Consider the following 21,297-nt stretch of genomic DNA (forward strand, 5'->3'; position numbering starts at 1 on the left):
CTCCAAAATCACTGCAGATGGTGACTGCAGCCATGAAATTATAAGACACTTACTCCTTGGAAGGAAAGTTATGTCCATCCTATATAGCATATTCAAAAGCAGAGACATTACTTTGCCAACAAAGGTCCATCTAGTCAAGGCTATGGTTTTTCCTGTGGTCATGTATGGATGTGAGAGTTGGACTGTGAAGAAGGCTGAGCGCCGAAGAATTGATGCTTTTGAACTGTGGTGTTGGAGAAGACTCTTGAGAGTCCCTTGGACAGCAAGGAGATACAACCAGTCCATTCTGAAGGAGATCAGCCCTGGGATTTCTTTGGAAGGAATGATGCTGAAGCTGAAACTCCAGTCCTTTGGCCACCTCATGCAAAGAGTTGACTCATTGGAAAAGACTCTGATGCTGGGAGGGATTGGGGGCAGGAGGAGAAGGGGACGACAGAGGATGAGATGGCTGGGTGGCATCACTGACTTGATGGACATGCGTCTGAGTGAACTCCGGGAGTTTGTGATGGACAGGGAGGCCTGGCGTGCTGCGATTCATGGGGTCGCAAAGAGTGGGACACGACTGAGCAACTGAACTGAACTCCCATTTAGCTGAGTGACCTTGAGCATGTACTTTGACATCTGAACCTTAGTTTCCTTGTCTGTCAGATAGGGTGAATACACAATATTGCCTCATTGGATTGCTATGAAGATTGTGTGAAATCGTACAGGTTAAGATGCTGCACTAGCCTGTGGTAATTTATCAATACAAGTTTCTTATTCAATATAGTATATTATCAGTAACCCCAAGGCCACTTCTAAGATTACATTCAGGATAAAAAGTCAAATAATGGTGCTTCAGTGGAGAGAACACAGGCCGGAGAACTTGCTCCAAAGAGTCCCCTTCATAGGTGTACCACTTATGACATGTTCCCTCTCAGGGTTTTAGCTTTCTCATTTGTAAATAAGGATAGCTCCTACCCCTCAAAGAACGATCACGAAAGCCTGTAGCACGTGAGGGGATTAAGGAGCAGCTCACCCCACTCTTGTTCTTGCTGTTGACGGAGAGCCCCAGGGCTGGGCCCCCTGCCAGGGACTGCTGCAAGCGCTCCTTCACAGTCACCAGCCGCAGCTCCAGGTCGATCCGGTGCTCCTCCTTTGCCCGACACTGAGCTTCGAGGGTGGCCAGAGCCTCTTCAAGAGCCTTTAACTTTGCCCCTGTGTCCAAAGACATCTATGAGAAATAGCTGAGCCTGGCCAGAAACATCAGGGAGTTTGGCAGCCCCACAGGCCGTAACGTGCCTTCCCAGAGGGCCTTTCTAGCCTTACTTCTGGTTAAGGAATGGACTTGGGACCTGCAGTTCTAGCTCTGTGCTGGGTTTTGTGATCTTTATCTGCCCACTATCCATTTCCCCATTCCCCTCTCTTTCCCTATAGATTGAATGGGGTTGACCTCACTTCCAGTTCAGGAGATTGGCATATAACTTAGACCTGTTCCATAATTGTATCTCATTTTCTGGTCACAGTGGTTAAAGTGAATCCTAAGGTGCTTATGGGGCCCATTGGGAAGAGGAGCCTCTCTTCTGGAGTGGTTGCATGGACTGTGTGAGGGCTAGAGTTGTGAAGCCTTTATACTACCATGAGGGACAGAGAATGAAACCAAAGTAGGGAAAGGGAGAAGCAAGAATTAGAATATGCTTCCTGGTGACATCATTTAAGTTCCTGGACTTTGCTATACCTGATCACTTAAGTTTCCAGTTATGTTTTTCTTTTCATTTCTAAGCCGGTAAGTTTTCTGACTTGTAACCAAGAATCAACACAGGGCTTTACACTGATCACAAGACCTTGCTAGGATTTTGCTGCTTATTCAGTTTAAGCCAACAAACCTGTGTTAGGAGTTTGCTTGTGTCAGGAGGTGTGTTGCATCTTAATAGGTTTAAAAATTAGTTCCATTGTTTGCCCTGAAAGAGGTTGCACTGGAGGGTTTTCTGGTAATGGTGATTCTCTTTATTCATTCATTCAGTAAATATTGAGTGCTTGTTAGGTACCAGGCCGTGTTCTATGCCCTTGAGATATATTAGTGAACAAAACAGGGAAAGATCTTTGCCCTATTGAACTTATAATTGTGTGTTTATATGTATGTGTGTGAGAGAGAGAACAATATAAATACAATAAGTAATCTGTTAAAAAGTTATATGCTATAGAAAACAATTGAGCAGGACAAGTTGGACAGTCAAGTCAACCTGCTTCAGACTCTAGTTCTGACTCTTAGAAAGTTCTTTATATTGAAACCAAACTGTCTTCATGTGTCTCCTTCCCATTGATTCTGGTTCCTAACCACATAGAACAAGTCATTAAGCCAGAAGTTCTCAGTCTGAGGTTTGTGAATTCCTAGGCAATCTGTGGCTCTGGGTGCACTTGAGGTCCTGAAATTATTTGCAACATTGTGATTTGTGGGGGTTTTCTCCCTTAGGAAAGGGTCCATAGGTTCCATCAGATTCTCATGGGGCTATGTGACCTTGAACATATTTTATATAAGGATAGGACTTCCAGTTCCCTGCAACATGTTTAGAAACCTTAGTCTGAAAGTGTGCTGAACTGCAGCTATAGAGAGAATTCAACAGAAAAATGGCAGAAAGTGGGGCGTAGAGGAGCCCAGGGTATACAGGGCCTGCCGAGGTCATGGTCCTGGGTTTCAGAAGGGGATACTGGTGAAGTGTCACTGTCTATTACGCTCAGCACCTGGACCAATGTTTCACACATTTGGGTCCTTAGTACATAGCTGTGAATAATGAGTTAATGTGAGGTTCAAAATGATATCTCTTCCTTGATTCTAAAGCACACTCTGTTTTTCATGTTTTAAATTTTCTAAAATCAGATCTCATTTTACCACATTAAGTATATACATTTGTGTTACTTTTTCATCCCCTCACTCTAAAAACAGTTACTCAATCAGTGGCACTTTCATTAGTCAGGAGAGATGGTGATGGTGGTGGTGGTGAGGAGGAGTAGAAAGGGGAGGAGAAACCTACCTGTTCCTGGTAAGAAGCCAGGTGGCTAGTACTAGGAGAGGTGTCAAGGCTCAAGTGTGAGCCCCTCATATGCTCAGGGCCACACCCCATAGATACCTGGGTTGTTCCGAATGGCTTCCTTTAGTTCCCTCTTTTCCTGCCGCAGCGCCATCAGCTCTGTCCGGATTGTCTCTTTCTCTTTCTCCAGCTTCTCTTTTTCTACCAGGTACCTCCTGGCATCCTCCTCAGCTCGGTTCTTACCGTACTTATACTGATGGGCACCTGCAGAAATGAGGCAGGAAAAGGTCCTCAATTCTGAGCTCTGGTGAGAGTACTTGGGTGGTGCTAGCTTCTCTCTCAGCCTCAATCTGTCCATAAAATGGGAATATTTAGGTCCATACCCCTAGATATATTTAGTGTGAAGGAGAGGAAACTAGGAGCCAAAGGGAGGCCATAGTGCACAGGGGTGAGGAAGAAGGGCTTTGTTGTTGTTAGGTAGCTAGGTTGTGTCCAACTCTTGTGACCCCATGGCCTGTAGCCTGCCAGGCTCCTCTGTCCATGGGATTTCCCAGGCAAGAATGCTGGAGTGGGTTGCCATTTCCTTCTCTTGGGGATCTTCTGACGCGGTGTTGAACCTGCATCTCCTGCTCTGGCAGGCAGATTCTTTGCCACTGAGCCACCAGGGAAAGCCCTACAAGGGCCTTAGAACCAGACAGATGAAGGTCTGTGTTTTCTTTTGCCCATTACTGGTTGTGTGGCATCAGACAAAGTGGATGTGGTGTTTTTGTGCCTTCTCCTAGCTTTAGTTTCCTCATTTGTCAGTATGGATATCAATCAGATTTAGCTCTTGGCATTGTGATAAGGTTTTAAAGAGATAATTCACGAAAAGTGCTTGGTAAATAGTACCTGGCAAATAGAGCTTAGTAAATGTTAGATAATAATTTAAAATAGATTTTGTGATGTATATATATTTTTGTTTTAAAAGGGCATTTTTATAGTTAACTTTCAGTGCATAGAGGATAGACAGCTACATGTAACACAGATCTACAGAGAATTGAGACCTGGGGATAAAGTCAGGCATTGCCTGTTTTATTACTGGGAAAAGGAGGGGGGGAGGGGGAAGAGAGACCTAATATTCTACTATAGGCTTTACACTATGGTGGGCAGTAACAACAAATTATTATGGCAAAAATTTATTGACTGCTTACTATATACTAGATAATTTATCTGCATTTCTATTTAATCCTCACAAAAGTTACTGTTATTTGCTCTGCTTTATTGTTGGGAAAACTGAGGCGCAAGAGGTTAGGTCTCACTGCTAATGATGGGAGAACCCAGGTTTGAACTCATGTCTATCTGACTCAAGGATCCATGCTATGAAATACTGCCAAGCTTGAGCAAGGCCATAGTCTAACCTCTTAGTGAAAGTTTTATTTATTTATTTTTTTATGCTACAGTCAGTCACACATAGTCCTTTGTAAGTGGGTGTGGAGCAATTCCCACAGTTTGCTGGTAAATGGGGGATCTTGTCTCTGTAGCTCTGTAGGGATTGCAGTGGTCACCCATGGCCTATTTAAAAATCGGTTCCTACTTTAACTACTCTACAATTCAAACCTCATTATAAATAAAGCATGGAGGGCTGAGAAGGGGGCGCATGGCTCCCTGTACTTCCCAGCTATACAACAGCATCCCAAAGGAGTTGGCTTTCAGACTTTTGGATTTTATAAACTGGTAAAATTTAAATAGGGATATCCTGATTCACTTTACTGTACACTTGTAACTAACACCACATTGTAAATCAACTATCAGATCAGATCAGATCAGATCAGTCGCTCAGTCGTGTCCGACTCTTTGCGACCCCATGAATCGCAGTATGCCAGGCCTCCCTGTCCATCACCAACTCCCGGAGTTCACTGAGACTCACATACTTCAATTAAAAAAAAAAGTAAAAAAATATTCACAGAAAAAATAGGGATACCAACAAAGGACTGTCAGCATTATATTGTTGACAATATAAAGACCTTAAAACTACCAATATTATTATTATTGCCACTGTTTAGCAGAATAATATTTTAACATCAGAAGTTGGACACAAATGTAGAATAGTCATTTATATTGAGTAGAATTAACTTTATGAAAAACTTCATGTACTATGCTTATTTTTCTCATTTCATTGCAGATGAGTGAAAAATTTCTTATGGACCAAACCAGCAAGTAGACTTGCTTTTGGGAGCCACCATTCCGAGCCACCTTGCTGTGTCAGCACCGCGGAGAGCGGCTTACCTCACACCCAACCCTGTAATGCTTGAGTGTTAAAGATTTTCATCCTCTGTAAGTGATGAGTTGATTTTCTTTTCTACTTTCAAGATTTTCTCCTTGCTTTTGGCTTTAGCATTTTAGCATGATGTGTCTTTTAGAAATGGTTTATTTGTTGGTTGCACTGGGACTTGGTTGCTGCGTGCCTCTGGTTGTAGTGAGCAGGGCTGCTCCTTTTTGCCGTGCATGGGCTTGTCATTGCAGTGGTTCTCTTGTTGCGCAGCACAGGCTCTAGGTGCATGGCAGGCTTCAGTGTTTGCAGTGCAAGTGCTCAGTAATGGTGGTGCCTGGGCTTAGTTGCTGCACGGCATGTGCAATCTTCCTGGACCAGGCATTGGATTGAATCCGTGTCCCCTGCCTGCATTAGCAGGAGGATTCTTATTCACTGGACCTCCATGGAAGACCTCCAGGAAGTGTGATGTGTCTTTTGTGGATCTCTTTGCCTTTATCCTACTAGAACTTCACTGAATTTCCTATATGGTAAATTAATGATTTCAATAAATTTGGCAACTTTTCAGCTATTATTTCTTTTAATATTTCTTATGCTCCTCTTTTTCTTCTCTCCTTCTAATACTCCCTTTATGTATATGTTAGTACTCTTAATGGTGTGTCTCACATTTCTCTGAGGCTCTGTTTATTTTTCTTTGTTCTTTTTTCTGTTATTTTAAATGCAAAATCTCTATTGATTTATCATGAGGTTTACTGATTCTTTTGCCAGTTCAAATGTGCTATTGAGCCATTTGATAGAACAATGTCATCTTACTTGGTTTTTTTTTTTTTTTTTAACCAACTGAAGCTCATACTTCATTAAATTTACTTAGAATTTATCCAATGTCCTTTTCTGTTGCAGAGATACCACATTACATTTAGTCATCATGTCTCCTCAGGTTCTTGGCTGTGACATTTCTCAGACTTTTTTTCCCCAGTGTTATTGAAATAATTGACATAGCACTGTGTAAGTTTAAAGTATCGGCTTCCCTGGTGGCTCAGATGGTAAAGAATTTGCTTGCAATGAGGGAGACCTGGGTTCGATCCCTGGGTTGGGAAGATCCCCTGGAGGAGGGCATGGCAACCCATTCCAGTATTCCTGCCTGGAGAATCCCATGGACAGAGGAACCTGGTGGGCTACTGTCCATGGGGTCTCAAAGAGTTGGACATGACTGAGTGACTAAGCACAGCACACTGTGTAAGTTTAAAGTATACTGCATAATGATTTGACCTACATAAATCATGAAATGATTACCACAAGTTTAGTGAACAGCCATCATCTGTGCAGATACAAATTTAAAGAAATAGAAAAAAATGTTTTTCCTTGTGATGAGAACTCTTAGCATTTACTCTTTTCTCTTTCATATGTAACATAGAACGGTGTTAATTATATTCATCATGTTGTACATTACATCTCTAGTATTTATTCATCTTCGAACTGGAGTTTATACCTTTTGACTGTCCTCATCCAGTCCTTCTCCCCATACTCCCTGCCCCTGGTAGCCACAAATCTGATCTCTTTTTCTATAAGCTTGTTTGTTTTTGAACTATTAATGTATTGAACCTACAGTATTGTATATTAGTTCCTGGTATATAACATAGTGATTTGATATTTCTGTACATTTTAAAATGATCACCACGATAAGTCTAGTTACCAGCTGTCACCATACAAAGTTATCATGTAATTGTTGACTATATTCCCTGAACTGTACATTTCATACCCATGGCTCATTTATTTTATAACAGGAAATCTGTACCTCTTAATCTCCTTCACTGCTCTCCTCCCCCGGCCCCCTCCCCTCTGGCAACCCCCTATTGTTCTCTGTATCTATGACTTTGTTTCTATTTGTTATATTTGCTTGTTTTTTTCAGATTTCATGTATAAGTGAAATTATATGTATTTGCCTTTCTCTGTCTGACTTATTTCACTTAGCATGATACTGTTTAAGGCCATGTGTGTTCTTGCAAACGGCAGGACTTCACTCTTTTTAATGGCTGAGCAGTATTTCATTGTATATATGTATGTCACATCTGTATCCACTCTTTTTGTCTGTTTTTTTTTTAAAATTTTTACTGACATAGTTGATTTAAAATATTGTGCTTCAGTTGTACAGCAAAGTGACTAATTATACACATACATATATTCATTTTTTATCAGATTCTTTTCTCATATAGTTATCACAGAGTATTGAGTAGAGTTCCTTGTGCTATACAGTAGGCAGGTCCTTGTTGGTTTTCTATCCTCTCTATAGCTGTGTGTGTATGTTAATCTCAAGCTCCTGATTTATTCTCCACCCCCCATATTTACCCCTTGGTTACCATACATTTGTTTTGATATCTGTAAGTCTGTTTCTAGTTTGCAAATAAGTTCATTTATATCATTTAAAGAAATAGATTCCGCATATGAGTGATACCATATATTTGTCTTTTTCTGTCTGACTTCACTTAGTGTGATAATCTCTAGGTCCATCCATATTGCTGCAAATGGCATTATTTTGTTCTTTTTTATGGTTGAGTAATATTCCATTGCATTTATGTACCACATCTTTTTTATCCATTCCTCTGTTGATGGACATTTAGGTTGCTTCCATGTCTCTAGCTATTGTAAATGGTGTTGCAGTGAACATTGGGGTCCATGTGTCTTTTTAAAATTCATTGGGGTCCATATATCTTTTCAAATTGTTTTTTTTCTGGATATATGCCCAGGAGTGGGATTGCTGGATCATATGGTAGTTCTATTTGTAGGTTTTTAAGGAGCCTCCATACTGTTCTCCATGGTGGTTGTACTAATTTACATTCCCACGAACAGTGTAGGTGGATTCCTTTTTCTCCACACCCTCTCCAGCATTTATTATTTATAGACTTTTTGATGATGTTTTGATTTGCATTTCTCATATACTATGATGTTGAGCATCTTTTTATATGCTTTCTGGCCACCTGTAGTGTCAGACTTTATTTTTTGGGGCTCCAAAATCACTGCAGATGGTGACTGCAGCCATGAAATTAAAAGACACTTACTCCTTGGAAGGAAAGTTATGACCAACCTAGATAGCATATTGAAAAGCAGAGACATTACTTTGCCAACACAGGTCTGTCTAGTCAAGGCTATGGTTTTTCCAGTGGTCATGTATGGATTGTGAGAGTTGGACTGTGAAGAAAGCTGAGCACCGAAGAATTGATGCTTTTGAACTGTGGTGTTGGAGAAGACTCTTGAGAGTCCCTTGGACTGCAAGGAGATCCAACCAGTCCATTCTGAAGGAGATCAGCCCTGGGATTTCTTTGAAAGGAATGATGCTAAAGCTGAAACTCCAGTACTTTGGCCACCTCATGCAAAGAGTTGACTCATTAGAAAAGACTCTGATGCTGGGAGGGATTGGGGGCAGGAGGAGAAGGGGACACCAGAGGATGAGATGGCTGGATGGCATCACTGACTCAATGGACGTGAGTCTGGGTGAACTCCAGGAGTTGGTGATGGACAGGGAGGCCTGGCGTGCTGCGATTCATGGGGTCGCAAAGAGTTGGACATTACTGAGTGACTGAACTGAACTGAATGTCTTCTTTGGAGAACTATTTAAATCATCTATCATCTTTTGATTGCATATTTTTAATGTAATGCTGTGTGAACTATTTGTATATTTTGGAGATTAATCCCTTGTCAATTGCTTTGTTTGCAGATATTTTCTCCCATGCATTCTATGGGTTGTCTTTTTGTTTTGTTTATAGTTTCCTTTGCTGTGCAGAAGCTTTTAAGTTTAATTATATCCTGTTTATTTTTTTTTAAATTTTCGTTACTCTAGGGGGTAATGTAATCTTCCAAAAAGATACTCCAAATAGATATTGCTGTGATTTATGTCAAAGAGTGTTCTGCCTATGTTTTTCTCTAGGAATTTTATAGTGTCCAGGCTCACACTTGGGTCTTTGACTCATTTTGAATTTATTTTTGTGTATGGTATAAGATAATATTCTAATTTCATTCTTTTACATGTAACTCTTCAGGTTCCCCAGCACCACTTAATTGAATAGATTCTATGCTTCATTGTATGTTCTTGCCTGTTTTGTTACAGACTAATTGACCAAGGGTGTTTGGGTTTATTTCTGGGCTTTTTATCCTTGTTCCATTGATCTATATTTCTGTTTCTGTACCAGTACCATACTGTTTTGATTGCTATAGCTTTGTAGTATAGTCTGAAATCAGGGAGCCCTATTCCTCCAGCTCCATTTTTCTTCTCAGGATTGCTTAGGCTATTCAGGGTCTTTAGGGTTTCCATACAAGTTAAAATTTTTTTTTTTTGTTTCTATTTATGTAAGACATGCTCTTGGTAATTTGATAGGAATTGCATTGGATCTGTAGATTGCCCTGCACAGTATAGTCATTTTGATAATATTGATTCTTCCAAGAATATGGTATATATCATTCCATCTGTTTATGTCATCTTTGACTTTTTCATCATTGTCTTATAGTTTTCAGAGTATGGTCTTTTGTCTCCTTAGGTAGCTTTTTATTTCTAGGTATTGCATTCTTTTTGATGCAATAGTAAGTGAGATTGTTTCCTTAATTTCTCTTTCTGATTTTTTCATTGTTAGTGTAAAGGAATGCAAGAGATTTCTGTGTATTAATTTTGTATCCTGCAACTTTACCAAATTCATTATTAAGCTCTAGTAGTTTTCTGGTAGCATCTTTGGGATTTTCTATGTGTAGTATCACGTCATCTGCAAACAGTGACAATTTTACTTCTTTTCCAATTTGAATTCCTTTTTATTCCTTTTTCTTCTCTGATTGCCATGGTTAGGATTTCACAACTATGTTGAATAAAAGTGATGACAGAGGACATTCTTGCATTGTTTCTGATCTTAGAGGGAATGCTTATAGCTTTTCACCATTGAGAATGATTTTAGCTGTGAATTTGTCATATATAGCCTTTATTATCTTGAGGTAAATTCCATTTATGCCTACTTTCTGGCGAGTTTTTATCATAAATCAGTGTTGAATTGTGTCAAAAGCTTTCTCTGCGTCTATTGAGATAATCATATGGTTTTTATCCTTCAGTTTGATACTATGGTGTACTACACTGATTGATTTGTGGATATTGAAGAATCCTTGCATCCCTGGGATAAATCCCTCTTAGTCACAGTGTGTGATCCTTTTAATGTATTATTGGGTTTGGTTTGCTAGTATCTTGAGAATTTTTGTGTCTATGTTCATCAGTGATACTGGCCTGTAGTTTTCTTTTTTGTGGTATCTTTCTCTGGTTTTGGTATCAGGGTGATGGTGGCCTCTGATGTTGATCCACAGAGGGTGCAGCCTTAGGCATATACGGTCACCTTGGAGGACAGTGATCTTAGCAGGATTTTCTTCCTGATCTCTCTGTTACACTGCCTGCCTCTTGGTATCATATCCAGCTGTTAGGTTCCACTAATTGTCTGCTGATTGTTATATTGTTTTTGATAATGCTTTGTATCATCATTTGCTCCACATTCTATTCCCACTAAAGTCAGTTCTTTTGAAGGAGAGCTTTGGAGTTCAGTGTTTTTTTTTTTTTTTAATTAGTTAATTTCTTTATGGCTGTGCTGGGTCTTTGCTGTGTGGGCTTCCTCTAGTTGCAGCAAGTGGGGTCTGTTCTCTTGTGGTGCATGAGCTTCTCACTGCGGTGGCTTCTGACTGTGGTGCACAGGCTCTGGGCTGCGTGGGCCTCAGTAGTTGTGGCATGTGGGCTCTAGAGCACAGGCTCAGTAGTTGTGGCGCGTGGGCCTAGTTGCCTCGCTGCAGGTGGGATCTTCCAGATCAGGGATTGAACCCATTTCCCTTGCAGTGGCAGGCAGATGCTCAACCACTGAACCACCAAGCAAGTCCCTGGAGTTCAATGTTTTTATGACTTGCCTTTCTTTTTATCCTGGGCACAAGTCTCAGAGTCACTGTTCTGAACAGTGGCCTGCTTCTCTTAGAGTGACATCTTTGTTTCGTGAGCTGGGTGCTGGGTGGGGACTGTTATCTCTGATCTTCTAAACTTGCCTCTCCTAGTGTGGAAGCCCTGCCTTATGAGTGATCTGGGGTGAGGGCATATCCTTGGCCTGCCCAACCTTGAGTACAGCATTTGCCCTATGAATGGAGTCTGGGAGCACCCTACTTGTGGGCTGCACTCATCTGTGATTTAATGTCAGTAGTACATAATTGGTGGTAATAAGAAATGCTGGTGACTTGATCTTACTGGGGAGATACTGCTGCTCTTAACTGGGAATGAGAGGAGAGAGAGCCCTGTTTTCTTGTCCACAGCTGCCTAGAGTAGAGATTCTGCCTCACTGAGTTGGGAAAGAGGTAAAGGAATGGGTTGTGGCTCAGATGTCGCAAAGTCTCAGTGTTTTAACTGAGATTTAGTAAATTATCTAGAGTAAATCTTCACTTGCCATATGCCCTTAGGACAGTTTCTGGAGACTTTAGATGACTGTTTCAGCAGTCCTCACTGGTTATGGTCGTTTTCTGGGAAACAGGTCTGTGGAGCTTCTAATGCCACCGTTTCCTCAGTAGTCCCTCGGTTCCCATGATTTTTGTGTTCTTGTGTTTGTGTCCTTTTGCCGTCCCCTTCCACTGTAGACAGGGCTGACCTGTGTAACCATTAGGATGTGGCAGAAGTGATCACAAAAGCCAGTCCACGAAAACAATGCAGCTTCTACTCTGTTCCTCCTTCCTGGGTCACGTGCTGTGGGGGAAGCCAGCTGTCTTGTCATGAGGACAAGCAGCCCAGTGATGAGGTCCCCATGGCAAGGAACTGACGCCTCCTTCCAAAAGCCAGCACAGACTTGCCAGGCATACACATGAACCACCTTGGGAGCAGATTCTCTAGCATGTCAAGCTATCAGATGATTTCAGGTGACCAGCTGGCTTCTTGACTGTGACCTCATGAGAGACCCTAAGCCAGAGCTACCTAACTCAGCTGTCTCGGGATTCCTGATCCATAGAAACACTGACATAACACATACTTATGTTTTGAGCTGTGGGATTTTGGGTAATTTGTTATGTAGCAATAGGTAATTAATACACGATCTTGGGTAAAACCTTTCTCTCCTGTTCTTGTTTCTTCATCTGAAAAACATTGCTGGGCTAGATCCATGGTTTCCAACCATCTTTGAGGAGCTGTATGATTTCACAATGATGGGTAACAGGCTACTATGTGGAGTAAAAGGGAAGCCAAGCGTCTCTGGACTCCAGGAAAAGCAGCTCCACTTTTTCTCTTTCTTATAAACTGAGCCTCAGTATAAGATTTGATATGAAGAATTTTTTTTATCTTTGTTCTAGTTTTTTTTTGTTACATTTTGTGATTTCTTCGATCTTATTTCATGCTTATTTCAATTCAGTTTCCCATTTTGAAATGGGTATTCCATAAGGCTGTGCATTTCTAGTGTCCACAAGCATAGAGCATAAGGAATGTTATAACAACCCTTTAATTGTTCAGAGAGGAAACTCTGGAGAGGGGAGGGACTTTTCCAAAGTTACATAGTAGTTTAGTGACCAAGTAAGGAATGGAATACAAATCTCCTGACTCTAGAAGAGATCATCTGTGCTAATGAAGTGGACTTCCCTGGTGGCTCAGTGGTAAAGAACCCACTTGCCAATACAGGAGAAGTGGGTTTGATCCCTGGGTTGGGAAGATCTCCTGGAGAAGGAAATGGCAACCCATTCCAGTATGCTTGCCTGGAGAATCCCATGGACAGAGGAGCCTGGTGGGCCTACAGTCCATGGGGGTCAAAGAGTCAGATACAACTGAGCAAATAAACAACAATGATATGGAGTTATCATAAAGTATTTTAAAAAATAAATCTTCAAAAAGCAAAGACTAGAACTTGACTCTGTTCAGGTACAGGGGGAAGAAAGTAAAAGCAACAGAAGACTCTTGGGACATGCTGTCCTACAGAAGGCTGGCTTGCTCATAAAGATAAATCATACAGGAGTAGAGATGTATGTTGGGAATCAAAGAGACCTTTTACCATAGAGTTTTCTGACACAGTTAGTCATTACTTTGCAGTGTGGCAATCAGGCAGTTCAACAAACTTTGATGAAGTGCTAGGCAGAGCCTGAGCTGGGACACAGAGGTGAACTCTCTCTCTCTATATATGTGGGTTTATGTAGTGTTAAAATTTTAAAATAATTGCTAACATTAAAAAATAAGTAGATTTCTGGTTTGTTTTGAATAATTGGCAAATCTGAGCTGGCAGTGCTGCCTGGGGGCGTTGGCTGGAGCTGAGTGTTGGCTGCCCCTAGAGCTGGGGCCTGAGCACTGCAGTTTCCTTCAGTCTCCCCCAACACATTCCTGTTGTTTTCCCTCTGAGGCCTCCTGCTCACTGCCGTTTATCACTCTGCTTGTGCTATTATTTTTCTTAAGAGTATTTTCTTACACCTCTCCTTACTCACTTACCACATGACCCCTGGAAGGATCTGATTTTGAGACCCCCACCCCACCCCGCCCTGCCTCTGTCCTAGACATTCCCCTCCCTTCCTCCCTTGCACACAGAACTTACTGGAGGCGTGGCGCTTGACTTTGACCTGTGGGTCCACCCGATGGGACTTCTCACTGCAGGTGGAGGCGTGGCGCTTGACCTGGGCTCCAGGGGGACGCTCAGGCTCCTCGTCCTAGGTGGGAGACGGAAGGAGAAGATAAAGCATGGGTGGGCTCTGAGCCCTCAGTGATGTGCACTTGATGGCTGAGTGCTGCCTGACCTCTGAGGTCTTGGCCTTACATTTTCAGTTGTGTGCAGTCTTCAGCAGTCTATAAACCACTTGCAGTGGCAGTGTTACTTGATCCTCATACCTTCCTAAAGGCAACCCTAAACTGGAATTTCTGCTGAGTGGAAAATTAGGAAGTCTCAAAAGACTTTGGGTGACCATATTTGATTTACCATAGATAATTTTGTCAGTACATCAATTGGATGTATAAATTTTCTGAATTGCTAAAATAAAGTCTTAAGTTAAAAAAAGTCAAAGTTGAGATCAGCCAGTGATAGAAGTGGCATAACTTAATAGACTGGCTATACATTTTCACGTGAAAGAGTAGTGAGAACACTCAACATCTTGTCAAAGCTCAGGAAACCATGAGTGGAATATAATAGTCATATAATAATGATATTGGTAATAGCAGTATTATTTACCCTCATTATAAGACCTTCCAGTGTTTAGGTACTGTGCTGAGCTTTTTCCATAAAATATTTCATTTAGTTCTTGAAAGACCTAGAGGTAAGAGCTCAGATGGTCACCTAGCACTGTCCAGGGCAGGGGTCCTGGCCTGCAGACACATCTGCTTTCCTTGGCACCTTGATTCCCTCTCTCTGTGCATGAGCTGTGAGGCCTGACTCACCAAACAATGCCTAGTCAGAATGTGGTCCTCTTGCTCTCCCGTGGCAGGAGGAGGCACAGGGCAGATTGTGGAGCAGTATGGGTCATGTGATGGCTACAGAGGCCTTACTGTAAGTTAATAAGCTGGCGTCTTCTTGGTTTAGTGAGCAAGACAGAGAGATTGTCCTGGGAACTGAAGCCCAGACTGTGGATGCCACCAGGTAAAGGGCTGTGGGGGCAGCCACTCAGTTATCATCCACCTGAGACAACTACTGAATCAGTCAGTTCACAGAGCTGTAACAGGGGTGGAGAGCCCCAGCCTGCTCAGACTGGAGCAGTGCTCTGTACCTTGCAGAGCCCTCTCTTCTTCCTGGCTAGGGGCTCTTTCCTCCACACTGCCCAGCCTCCTGTTCCAGAGATTCTCCCAAGCCACAGTCTGGGGCAAGAAGGTCCCCTCTCCCCTACCTTCCAGGTGCTGGTTAAACAGAAATGATTTCTCTGAGGCAAAGGAATAGGGAAGGAGAGGGGGAGAGCTAATAAGTGGCCTTTGCCATGTCCCCCAAAGAACCAAGGGACCATACCTGCATCTTTTCATAAGGAACATCATCATAGACTCGGGGCTCAGGCCACTGATCCTGGCAGGATCTTGCATATCTAGAAAATACAAGGGATGATGATGATGAAGTGACAATGATACTTATGCAGCTTACAGTGCTTTCCTGTCCACTTATTTGATTCTGGCAGCAGCTTTTAATGGAGGTCAGAAAGTTAGTGATAGCAGCCATGCCAGGCAGCACTGTGCCACTGATGTGTTTAGAGCTTATAGGCAGGGATGCATGGGATTCTCACAATCCAGGAAGCAGGTTATTCATCACCTCCATTCTGTACGTGAGAAAACAGAGGATCCAGGCTGGCAAGCAACCAACCCACCCAAGCTGTTGCTCATGATAGAGCCGTAATTCGAAGCTGGCACTTATAATGCAAACTCCGCAGATGAGCCTCATGTCTGCCCAGAGGCTCAAGGGTATGGGGACCCTAAATTTCTATGGCATGAGAGCAGAGCCCAGGCCATGGTCCAAAAGAGCTTCTCCTTTCTGGCTCATTCCATCCACAGCATCCTCAACCCTGAGCCTCCTCCTTTAACCAGCTTCTCTCCTCCTGCTGGAAGAGGAAGGCACCCTCTGACTTCCCAAGGAAGCAGTCTTTCTCAGCCCATCCTCCCTTCCCTCCCAATCCGCCTCTGAGAGGGAGCTGAGATAGGAAAGGTTGTAGGCAGCTTTGGGGGGCTGTGGGGTACTGGCCCTTACAAGAAGGAGTTGCGCCCTGCACTGACGATGCTGGTTAGGGTCTCCACATCCACATAGTCATAGTGCAATGCTTCGGGAGTGACTTTGGAGCCCATCTCCACTAGCAGCAGCCCAAGCCAGCGGCCCATGTCCTCTGAGCAGCTTGCCTGAGGGAGAGAAGGCATAAGCTGAGTTCACTGTGGCACATTCAGGGTCTCTGGCTACCCACTCACTTCAGCCAAACCCATATACGTATAGTATCTGTTTGGACCCAATACTTAGGGATCCAAGAGGAGCAAGACTAGAACACTCATCCAGAAAACCAAGTTTTCTGGGTAAGAAATAGAGACTCCCTCCCCAACTACCTCTTTAAAACATATAACCTCACTCATTATCCTCAGAGCCTTCCAGACCGATTGGATAGGAAAACAAAATTTAGGTGTTCTCTGAATTTTTTTTTAATATTTGCTTTTTATTAAATGAGGAGGCCATTTATCACATAACCCACATGTTTTTCTTGTATCATAAATGCCAATTATATATAATATTGTATACAGGAGAATCTCTAAGAAGTTGCTGGTCAACTAAACACATGTTTTTATTTAAAGAACATTATCATAAAATAAAATATATAATATATATATTAGAAAACTTATGAATTTTTGCCTAACTAAAAAAGTTATGACAGTTTGATTCCACCTGTTTGACTTAGTATGAATAGAATGCTAGATTTCTAATTTTAAAAAATAGATATGCAACAAGCAACAAAGATTTGCTGTAAACTACAGTCAATATCTTGCAATAACCTGTAATGGAAAATAATTTCAAAAATAATATATGTGTATATATAATTGAATCACACACAAAAAGAATTCTACTTTTTGAAATTTAGGAATGTTTATCTTTTTGCCAGTTTTTCTAAATATTCTATGGACATCTAATAACAACATATGAGATGCAGACTTTTAAATAATTTGTGTAGGATATAAGATTAATATAAGTTAATGTAAATAGAAATCTATTATGTTTAAATTACTAATGACATCATTCAAGATGCTCCTATTCTTATTTTTTTGCACTTGATAAATACTCTCAGAGAAATGTTAAAGAGCATCATCATAAAATCAAGTTAGCACACAAAAACTAGAAACTTGAATTTAAAAAGCACAGTTTTTGCCAGAAAGCTCTTTGTGAAGAGAAAGGGAAAGCTTTTTCTGAAGAAAAGTAAAAGACCCATCTGAAGCTATCAAAAGTAGAAGTGACTTACAGAATCAATATTTCCTTACATTTAATAACTGAGAGAGGCAGTGGGTACTGGGCAAAGAAAACAATACCAAGAGGCTGGGTCTTAGTTGTAGGAAAAAAACCAAGAGGCCATCAGTCCTCTGTGGAGCTTCAGGTGAAGCATGTGACTGCCCTGGCCTCAGTTTCCTTATCTGTAATATGAGGGGGTAGTTTTTAGGTTTTCCTCCAGTTATATTTTAAATTTCTAAATAGCTGAAGGATTGACATGTAAAGAGAGATTCAGTGTATTCTGTATGACCCCAGAGAGGAGGCCTGGTGTCAGTGGGTAGTTAGGAAAAATGAGTGGGTGAAATGAAATCACATTGTCAGTCAGCCATTTGTCCAACAGATGTTAATTGAGTCCTTACTGTCCCTCATTGAGCCCAATACTGTCCAGCCCAGGATTGCTGGATATCAGGCTGGGTTCTGGAAAAACAAAAATATGCAGAACAGGTGTAGTTGCTTCCCACACAGAGTTTTAAGATTTCAACTCAATATGGAGAGAATCTTTGTAAAAATTTAGTTGCTTGGTGGGAGGAGCAATGGTTTATCTGAGATGAACAGTCACTGGTGGGAAGTAAATTGTAGAGAGGTTTCCAAAATTAGATCAGAGTTAGACTAGATGCCTTTCAGGCTTGGGACTATATTTATAAGGTAGAATAAACAAACCTTGGGTCTAGGGTTGCCAAATTTAACAAATAAAAATGCACAATTCTCTTAAATTTGAATTTCAGATAAACAATAGTTTATTAGCATAGGTATGTCGCAAATATGGGATATACTTGTACTAAAAAGAATTAGTTATCGTTTATCTGAAATTCACATTTAAGTGGGTGTTCTATAGTTTAACCGGCTACTTGGCGACAGTTGGCTCATTTTCCCTCTTCCTTAGTCCCTGTAATGTCAATAAGGTCCCCTGGACAAAAGCCAACCTCCAGGCCAGAGCTCCTCTTAGCTCCCACCCCTAAGCTATTTTCTCTTCTCACCTCTAAGATAGCGACCTCCTGCCGGTTGTGTAGGATCCTGAAGGCAAATGGGTGTCTGGGCCCAAAGCCTGGGGCCACCTCACAACCGCGGAGGGCAATGGCGTTCACGTGGGTCCGCAGGTCTGTGCGGTCCTTATGGAAATACAAGGTGTTGCACTTCAGGCGGCACCAGCGTTCCTTCCATCCGTGGTTCACCAGCACATTCAGATAACCTGGGAGGGAGAGACCAGCGATGCGACCTCCTGACAGTCCTGGGGGATACAAGTCAGGGTGCAGGGACAGAGGGCCTGGGTAACTCTTGTACTCGAGCTGGAGAGAGAGGCCTTCTGGGTCCTGAGTCGGCTCATTCCTGGTCTGTGACCTCAGGTTTCAGTTTGTTATCTGTGAACAGGGGACTGATAATCATATTTGTACATACCTGCACAGCCTTCAGACCGTACCAACCTTGATGAAAAGGACAGAACTACTATATATAATGAATGAAAGACACAACTCTTCCTTCTGCCTTTCTGCCTAAAATAGCAAAAACTAATTGCAGAGGACAGAAAACAATGGCTGATGCTGACACCTGGTGGCAGATGTGGGAACAAAAAACATGTAGCCAGGATGAAGAATTAAAAACAAGTGAGGGGCAGGCTGGTGGCTGATGACTTTAGAATTCCCTTTAATGTTTTAGGTCTTAATTTATTTTTTACCATAACAGTGTCCTCGTCCACTTACAAAATATTTCTTTATATCCATGTTCTTTATATATAATGTTCTTTCCAGGTTAGCAGAATATTATCATTTACCTAAAACACATGATTTCTTTTATTGGATTCCAGTACATGGAACAATGGGTTTAGATGAACAATGTTTCTTTTCTTTCAAACTACTTTTAATTCGCATTTTATGTGTTTACAATAAAGTCCTTAAATATTTTTATTCAAGAAATATCCTTGTAAGACTGGACCATAACTCAAACACTTGGTATATTATATTATATACTGGGAAGTTAAGATACTCTCCTCTTGTCATAGTAGAGGAAACTGAGGCCCAGAGATGGGCAGTGATTGGCACGAATGTCATAGGGAGCATAGAAATAGGACAGTTGGTTGACTTTTCCTTCTGTTAGGTGTCAGGGCCTCATGGAGGAGAAGTGGTGGATGGGCATGGATTATTGATGGAGTGGGGGGTTAGTCGTCTAGGAGGATTCTATCCTCTGCCTTAGGAATGAGGTAGATTAGGCCTGGAGGGTCTTCTGGCTTGGCCCCATCAACAGGGTCTGAATTCTCTGCATGCATGGTACCCACCACAGCACGGAACCTCCTCAGTAGAGGACGCCTGCAGGTCATCAGCCAGTGCCTTCTTCTTAGAGAAGCTGATGATACGGGTGATCTTGCGGCCTGCAGCTCTGCTCATTGAACCCTTCAGCTCTGACAGGCTGCTCTTCTTCCCTTTGCCTGTTACCGTGGAGATGGGTTAGATGAGGGGAGGGAGCCCCAAGTTCCAGATCCACCTGCCCCTAGCCTTCCCCCCAGCCTTTGAATCTGCATACAAGGCCTAGCCCAGTATGGATAGTCCAGGTCACATCAGCTAGGTCTCCAGAATGGTCAGGACCTGATCTGCACTGCGTGTGCTCATGGCAAGGCCCCTCCCAGCTCTAGCATTTTCCCACCTGAGCCCCCAGAGGCTCCTACCATGTTCACGGCCCAGAGTGGAACAGCTGTCACCCATGCCTAGGCTGTCAGAATCCGAGGTCTGCTTCTCTTGGGACAGCCTCTGGGGAGGAACACAGACAGCCCCCTGTCAGAGGCACACTCAAAGTCTCCCTTTCTTGGTTCAGTCTCCCCTTGACCCCTGTACATGAGGATTAGCTAAAGAAATATTTGTCAGCAACTGTCATACTGGTATGAGGAGGACAGCTATGACTTAGGGTGGTTGTGTCTTCCATTTATTTGGAAGTGAGGAATTCAGTCTATTTGGGGAGTGAGAAATTCAGTATAATAGGCTGAGATTAGAATCCTGGGAGTTTGGACCATATTTGGTAGGTGATGGGGAGGTAAGAAGGTATTTAAGTGGGACAGTGGTGAAGTTGGTCTTGTAAGCCCCCGAGCTGCATCATGGGAGATGGACAAGGAGGGGGCAAGACTGGAAGCAAAAGGGGCAGTACGAATGTCATCCTGGGCAATGTGAGACTTGATAGGAGGGTGAGCCAAGCACTTGTGAGGATGAGGAAAAAGATGAGCTGGCATTTTCAAAACAGTCGTAACAGGACTCGGTGATCAGTAAATGTGAATGGTGATGAGAGAGGAATCCATTACAATTCTAGCTTGGATGAGAGAATGGCAAAGATACCACACACACACACACACCCCACCCCCACCCAGCCCATGGTAACAACTTCATGGTCAGCCAGCAGTATTTTTACTTATTATGCCAACTTTGGATCAGTCATTCATTCATTCCTATTAAGGAGTGGGGTAGAATAGTCAAGATGGGCCTTGGAAGAAATGATGTCTCTCCTTAGCTGTGGGGATATGGGAAAATCCTTTCATCTCTCCAAGCCTTCTCACTTGAATTACCCTCCTGTCAGTGGGCTGCTGTGAGGCACTAGGGAACTGGCACAAGTGAAATTGTGAGGCCAATTGTTAGAAATTGTCATTTCTAACATCTGTGTGATATGTGACTGTCCCACTTTAAGAAGCTAAACTGTGCCAGCCAGACTCAGGACAAGACTACAATGATACCTATCCACTTAAAAAGGTGAACTTACAGAGCTCTGAGGCCCCTAAACCTTTTCTGGGGATACCCCAGACCAGGCTCAGGGATGCTTTGCTATAAGCATAGTACTAGAAGGCAGGGGAAATGAGAGAGTCTGTGCATTCTCTCAAGTTTCCAAAGGTTGGAAAAATGGCAACTGTCAGAAATGGGACAGAACTGTCAAGTATAAAGAATCACCTCTGTAAATTGTGAAACAGAAGTTGTGGCTCCTGTTTGTTCTGTGATGATGTACAGATGTTAAGGTTTTCATCAAGATAGACAGCAAATATAAAGAAACACTGTGTGCACTTTGGAATTGGCTTGATGATGATGACAGCTCAATCACAGGAGTCTGTGGAGAGAGAGCCACCAGTAACACATGC

The 21,297-nt window shown here is 42.4% G+C and overlaps 1 protein-coding gene and 1 long non-coding RNA gene across 12 annotated transcripts in view; one reads left to right on the plus strand and one right to left on the minus strand.

The window, feature by feature from the left end:
* LOC113895183 overlaps positions 1 to 21,297 on the plus strand; it is a 114,361-nt gene that overhangs the window by 7,779 nt on the left and 85,285 nt on the right. For all 11 annotated transcript variants that reach the window (XR_003511784.1, XR_003511783.1, XR_003511786.1 and 8 more), the window contains exon 2: positions 5,170 to 5,321. This is a non-coding gene — a long non-coding RNA (uncharacterized LOC113895183). The remainder of the gene's footprint in view (positions 1 to 5,169; positions 5,322 to 21,297) is intronic.
* AFAP1L1 (actin filament associated protein 1 like 1) overlaps positions 1 to 21,297 on the minus strand; it is a 76,239-nt gene that overhangs the window by 5,355 nt on the left and 49,587 nt on the right. The window contains exons 10-17 of the mRNA XM_027546002.1: positions 19,852 to 19,933; positions 19,465 to 19,614; positions 18,173 to 18,384; positions 15,924 to 16,069; positions 15,198 to 15,270; positions 13,806 to 13,917; positions 3,108 to 3,272; positions 1,019 to 1,197 (exon numbers count right to left, since the gene is read on the minus strand). Coding sequence (XP_027401803.1) covers positions 1,019 to 1,197; positions 3,108 to 3,272; positions 13,806 to 13,917; positions 15,198 to 15,270; positions 15,924 to 16,069; positions 18,173 to 18,384; positions 19,465 to 19,614; positions 19,852 to 19,933 — 1,119 coding nt within the window. The remainder of the gene's footprint in view (positions 1 to 1,018; positions 1,198 to 3,107; positions 3,273 to 13,805; positions 13,918 to 15,197; positions 15,271 to 15,923; positions 16,070 to 18,172; positions 18,385 to 19,464; positions 19,615 to 19,851; positions 19,934 to 21,297) is intronic.

The sequence above is a fragment of the Bos indicus x Bos taurus genome, chromosome 7 (assembly GCF_003369695.1).
Source record: "Bos indicus x Bos taurus breed Angus x Brahman F1 hybrid chromosome 7, Bos_hybrid_MaternalHap_v2.0, whole genome shotgun sequence".
NCBI classification, from domain to species: Eukaryota; Metazoa; Chordata; class Mammalia; order Artiodactyla; family Bovidae; genus Bos; species Bos indicus x Bos taurus.